Below are 7,127 nucleotides of genomic sequence, written 5' to 3'. Positions count from 1 at the left end.
GGAACTAATGAAAATATCGTGAACGTTCCGTAGGATAAAGGTCTATAAAATTAGTTTCGGGCGTTGAATATAAGTATCTGGTGGCGCGACACCTTTATTGTTGATTAAGTTGAGTGTAGAAGAATGATTCCAATTTTTTGGATATGCAACTTCTTTCAATGCGAAAGGCGACGATTCGACATAGATTCTAATGTCGTTGTCAAGCAAGTGACAAGTTGACTCTATGTTGACCTCACTTCCGACCGAAAACTTGGGCAATGTCCTCAGGGCATACACCCTCTGCCCGAGACCACCCAAAGGGTGATCTATTAGGGGCAAAGTCAGTGGACCTATCAGGCCATTCCAATGTCCATATCCTTCTCGAAGGAGATAACACTCTTGGTGTCGACCTCAGCGTGTTGTGGTCTGGCATTATTCAGTATTTCTACAGATAACTCGATCGAACGGAACAACGACAGGATCATATTGCTGGCCGGTCAAATGCCCATTCTCAGTAGCCATGTGTGACACCGACCATGACACTATCGCCCCTATACTGATCATGGTCAAGAAGTGCTGACCTGGCAAGATGATGTCGCCAACAACGTTTCTTGACATTTGTGAATTGAAGGCGAAAAAATGATTCGTCTGTATACATAGGGTAATGTCGTTTATCTAACAAAATAGATACATGGGGCTTGTTATAGGTTTGGTAACAGTTCAGTCAAGACATCGCTTTCTGCCGTAGACTGATCAAAATATCATAATTAATCACAGTATTCCTTTCGAATAGGGCGGTAGTGCATGCCTTGAATTCATAATCAATGACACGGAGACAATCGGTTGCCAACAACATAAAGTACGAGTGAAATAATGATTGAACCCTATAATTACCCGTCGCCATGGAAATTGTCCTTCAAGGTTATAGTTGAAATTGATTTCTTCACCTTTCTTGATTAATGTCAGAGCAAAAAAGCCAATGTGACGTCGTCCGGCTACAAAAATTAACCTCGATTTCGAGTTTGGATTACGCCATTCATCATTTATGAGACGACCATAGGATCCATCTTCTTGGGAAGCATCAATCCTAAACATATGACAAACATCCATGAAATGGGACTCTAGACGAACTAAAATGATGTATAAAACAATTTTGGGAAGCACTTACACACAACATTATTGATTTAACAAGAAACACAATATCTGGGATGCTCCGTGAATATCCACTTTACACATCCACATCCACATCTACATCTACATCTACATCTACATCTACATCTACATCTACATCTACATCCACATCCACATCCACATCCACATCTACATCCACATCCACATCCACATATACATCTACATCCACATCCACATCTACATCTACATCCACATCTACATCCACACATCCACATCCACATCCACATCTACATCCACATCCACATATACATCCACATCCACATCTACATCCACATCCACATCCACATCCACATCTACATCCACATCCACATCATCCTACATCCACATCTACATCCACATCTACATCTACATCCACATCCACATCCACATACATCCACACATCCACATCTACATCCACATCCACATCCACATCCACATCTACATCCACATCTACATCCACATCCACATCCACATCCACATCCACATCCACATCCACATCTACATCTACATCTACATCCACATCCACATCTACATCACATCCACATCCACATCTACATCCACATCCACATCCACATCCACATCCACATCCCACATCTACATCTACATCTACATCTACATCCATCTACATCATCCACATCTACATCCACATCCACATCCACATCTACATCTACATCCACATCCACATCTACATCACATCTACATCCACATCCACATCATCCACATCCACATCCACATCATATACATCCACATCTACATCACATCTACATCCACCATCCACATCTACATCCACATCATTCACATCTACATCCACATCTTCCATCATCCACATCACATCCACATCACATCATCCACATCCACATCCATCACATCTACATCTACATCCATCTCCATCCACATCCACATCCACATCCACATCTACATCCACATCACATCCACATCTACATCCACATCCACATCCACATCTACATCCATCCACATCCACATCATCCATCACATCCACATCTACATCTCCACATCATCATCCACATCCACATCCACATCCACATCTACATCCACATCCACATCATCCACATCCTACATCTACATCATCTACATCCACATCTTCCACATCTACATCTACATCCACATCCACATCCACATCTACATCCACATCCACATCCACATCTACATCATCCACATCTACATCCACATCCACATCTACATCCATCTACATCATACATCTACATCTCCACATCCACATCCACATCCACATCTACATCTACATCCACATCTACATCCACATCCACATCCACATCCACATCTACATCTACATCCACATCCACATCCACATACATCCACACATCTACATCCACATCTACATCTACATCCACATCCACATCCACATCCACATCCACATCCACATCCACATCATCTACATCCACACATCATACATCCATCCACATCCACATCTACATCCACATACATCTACATCCACATCTCATCCACATCCACATCTACATCTACATCTACATCTACATCTACATCCACATCCACATCCACATCTACATCTACATCCACATCCACATCCACATCCACATCCACATCTACATCCACATCCACATCTACATCCACATCTACATCCACATCCACATCTACATCTACATCTACATCTACATCCACATCCACATCCACATCTACATCCACATCTACATCCACATCAACATCCACATCAACATCAACATCCACATACATCTACATCTACATGGGGCAGCTGTTTAACAAACTTCATTATTTTGTAGTCACTTATCACTATTTTTCACGAGGGGGACCACTTCCTGGCAGAACAGCCAGGTAATCAACAAGCATGTGTAGTGAAATTTTAATTTCAGGCATGCTACTCGCACACCTGGCTGTACTACCAGGAAGTTAATGACACATCACGGATGACCATGGTTGCTTATATTGCAATAGCGAATCACCTAATGGCCGTTCGAAGCGTACCGATGGGATCTGTTGACGTTTTGCAATCTGCAATTCAGTACTTAAACATCAAATTTTTAAAACCTGAATCCTATTTTCATGGAATACATACTAAAATCTCTGGAATTATCCCCGATTAGGCTGTATGGATGCAATATACGACGTAAACTATTTCCTCATTATCATTGACGTCACGGATGTATAAAAACCAAACCATCCACGGTAAAGACCTGCCGTCTTGCAAGGTTTTCTGCTACAATCCAGCTGAGGAAAGTCATATAGTCTTAGAATTGGAAATCTTTGATTTTTGGCAGCCATCTTGGATTTTTCGGAAAATGGGCCCAAAACATCGGACACACCCAAAACATTTGTTTTATCGGACCTAAGCCACTGCACTACAAAGGGTGTCTGGAGGCTGAAGAGGTAGGCTTTGTTACTGATTTAATTACATTGAGGTACTATTTGTAAAATTGGAATACGACAATAAGTGAGGAATTGTCGTTCTAAATAACATTAGGGCTGATCAATATATTCAATATGGGTTTTCTTATCGATGCTATGTTACCCGAGGGAAACACTGCCTCCAGGTCTGACATAGAAGATGCCAATTTTTCTTTGCGTTATTCCCGTTATCTCCCTTCGTCTGGTTTCAAATTGCACTTGGAGAATAAACACATCGTGCTGTTCTAAACTTGCAATCGCTGCAAAACATGCGTCAGTTAAACATATTTCGTTATATCAGACCGTTGTTTAAAGGCTTAATGTCACATATTTTCGACAATATTTTGGCCTATATTATATATTGGGGCATATGCACTGTCTTTAGCTTCCTGTTGATAATAATACAAGACTTATTATCCCTTACGACTTGCCTGAAATCTATAATTGAAACGTCAAGGCGAACTGCTTCCAGACAGAGAACACTTGCCATATATGGAATGTAAACAATTGCTTCGTACATCGAAAACTGTCGCAGGCGATGGTGTCGGTGGAGTAAATGATAGTAGTTAATGAAGGTGCAACAGAGCAACGTATGACCTGGCGTAGCGCACACGGACCTCGGAACCAGACCAGAGGCGTGACGGTAAACCGTCGCTTAGATCATTTCAAAAGGAGAATTATCGCCCTTTGGAACAAAAGGACCGCCCATTCCTTTAAACGCGGTTTACACTGGCTATTACTTCAACTGTTTTCTCGCCTGAAAGGCAACATCGGGTACTTGCCAAGCTGCATGGCGGCGGTACTTGAGGTCAAAGGTGTACTCGTCAAATATTGGCTCCTCAACACAATATTTCCCATGGTAGTAGGTAATAAAGTCGCCGACATCAAAGTCCTTGCCTGCAACTATCCCCCTTCCTGAGAACAAACAAACAGCTGTATGATGATTTACTTCATCAGGTCAAATATACACAAAGAACTTAGTTAAGCATCCCTGACATATCTCACGATTGAATGAGCCCCGATCTTAACCCTTTGAAGCATATCTGGGACATGATTGGTCGTCGTGTGCAACAAAGGGATCCTCCCGTACAGAACCTGGCCCAATAAGAAGCTGCTTTACACGAGGAATGGCGTAGACTGCCCCTTCAGAGGACCAGGAGGCTGACAGGGGGTATGAGGAGGAGAGTGATGGCTGCCATACAGTCACATGGAGGTTACACTCGGTATTGACCTCGAATCGTATAAAACATTGACATTTTGAATGATCACATTCACTAATAAATTCAACATCAAACCTTACAGGGCCATACTTGTAAAGACATGGTTTTGTATGAAAATCAGTGGGTTTGTTTTAAAATAATAACATCAACATGGATTCCAATCATTTTGCCGTTTTTATGAGTCAAAGGATCATACTGGTAAAAAATTCATGTCTGTCCGTCATGGTCACCACGAGAAATTTTATGTACGTTTTGCAAACCTGTCATTGCATAAATACAGGGGCTGCTTAATTAAGTTCTCTGTGTATGCAATGGAGTCATGTGTATATAATCTTTGTATTCTTTATATGTTATTTAGGGGCGGATCCAGCGGAGCATTCCCCCCTAACCATTGGACTTCAATGATTGTATGTTTACCGTAGTTACGATGTAGGTATGTTTCCAGTAGTTACGATGCACATATGTTTACCGTCGTTACGACGTAGGTATGTTTAACGTAGTTACGATGTAGATGTGGTTACAGTAGTTACGATGTATGAATGTTTAACGTAGCTACGATGTAGGTGTGGTTACAGTATTTACGATGTTGGTATGTTAAACATAGTTACGATATAGGTGTGGTTACAGTAGTTACGATGTAGGTATGTTTAACGTAGTTACAATGTTGGTATGTTAAACATAGTTACGATATAGGTGTGGTTACAGTAGTTACGATGTTGGTATGTTTAACGTAGTTACGATGTTGGTATGTTAAACATAGTTACGATATAGGTGTGGTTACAGTAGTTACAATGTAGGTATGTTTAACGTAGTAACGATGTTGGTATGTTTAACGTAGTTACGATGTAGGTGTGGTTACAGTAGTTACGATGTAGTTATGTTTAACGTAGTTACGATGTTGGTATGTTTACCGTGGTTACGATGTAGGTGTGGTTACAGTAGTTACGATATAGGTATGTTTAACGATAGTTAGGTGTAGGATAATGGATAACAACTCTGTTTATTGAACAGAGCGACGTTTTGGTTTTCAAGCTGAAGGTTAAAGGTGAAAGAATCTACACCGAAACATCGCTCTCTGCAATAAAGAAGAAGTTGTTATCACTAAAGTTGCATGCTTTATTATTCGCTCAGACATCGTAGGTGTGAGATACGTGTAGGTACAGGGTTCTTCACTTCAAACTCTAGGCAAATACTCTAAGAAACAAAGCTACTGTAATTAAATACACTACCCTTCGGGTGTCCAAAGTGGGCTATACGAAGGTATGAAGGTGCCATGTCTGAGCGTCTGATAGCTGCCCTTGCCAGCTTGATCTGCTCCCTGGTCCGCTTGGAATAAGATTGGTATTGCGTCAGTCAAAGATCAGCATCTATACGGATATGCTCGTGGAGGAAGAAAACGTCTCATTTGTACATTTTTGGTGAGAATGGTTTCATTATTTTTATACAATCAGTTCCACTGATGTACTTTGGATACGGGTAAACGGCAGAGAATTCCGTGTTCAACAGACAGTAAAGAAAGTGTAGTGGGCAGGAAGGATTTCATTCATCCAAGCCTTATTCCCACATCAATGGAGGTAAATGTTTACATCAGAAAGTACAGATGAGAAAACATACCTCAGCCACCGTTAGTGCCACACATTCATCCCTATTCCACGTTGCCAACAAAACCGTCACTAGAACATACAGCCTAAACATTGCCAGTGTATGAACTCAAAGATGCTGCAGACTTTAACGATAAAGACTCGCACAGTCAATTTTAACAGATTGTGTACTTGAGAAGTCACATCTGTGGACCATAAACATTCGTAACAAATCTTGAGTATTGACACTCAATGCTGTGGTATTAGCCTTTGTTATTTGGCTGGCCACAGCTGGAAGATAGTAATGCACAGGACACGTTAAACCTACCATACAATCACTTACACCAGGGAATAGGGCTAACTGACGGATTGTTCGACCAGATTGTTTGCACCGATGCATTATCCGAGACCACGTACGTTTCAAACATAATTATAACCCCATTAATATGATCAAATAGGATCCTTATTATTAATCAGTAAGTCTGCGGTTATCGAAAACAATTGCAACAATAAAATAAATTCAATTTCAAATTTTATACTGACTTGCTTCAGCTGAATAAACCACATACCACATTGTTGTGCCGAACCAACACGCCTGAACAGAGTCGACGTGCTATGTTGCCGGTTATTGTAAGTTTATAATGTTTTGTTACAATAGTTACCTAATAGTAGTTTGTATAACTCATATTAGCAGACCGAAGCAACAGTAAGTCGTGATATCCTTTGTTTGGCACAAAGGCACACACTGATCAGCAGGAATGTACGTGGCTCTGCAACT

The 7,127-nt window shown here is 41.0% G+C and overlaps 1 protein-coding gene across 1 annotated transcript; it reads right to left on the bottom strand.

Annotated features, from left to right (window-relative positions):
• Positions 1-4,285: 4,285 nt before the first annotated feature.
• Positions 4,286-6,468, bottom strand: LOC124286776. The gene is made up of 3 exons (XM_046723209.1): positions 6,384-6,468; positions 5,999-6,095; positions 4,286-4,464 (listed from the first exon to the last, which is right to left on the bottom strand). The coding sequence occupies exons 1-3, from the start codon at positions 6,462-6,464 to the stop codon at positions 4,286-4,288; spliced, it is 357 nt and encodes a 118-aa protein (XP_046579165.1). The 5' UTR covers positions 6,465-6,468.
• Positions 6,469-7,127: the final 659 nt, after the last annotated feature.

This window comes from Haliotis rubra, unplaced genomic scaffold (genome assembly GCF_003918875.1).
Source record: "Haliotis rubra isolate DU_JTF1 unplaced genomic scaffold, ASM391887v1 Scf391, whole genome shotgun sequence".
In the NCBI taxonomy this organism is placed as follows: Eukaryota; Metazoa; Mollusca; class Gastropoda; order Lepetellida; family Haliotidae; genus Haliotis; species Haliotis rubra.
The sequence above is the reverse complement of the archived record's forward strand: the minus strand, read 5'-3'. Positions and strand labels throughout refer to the sequence as shown.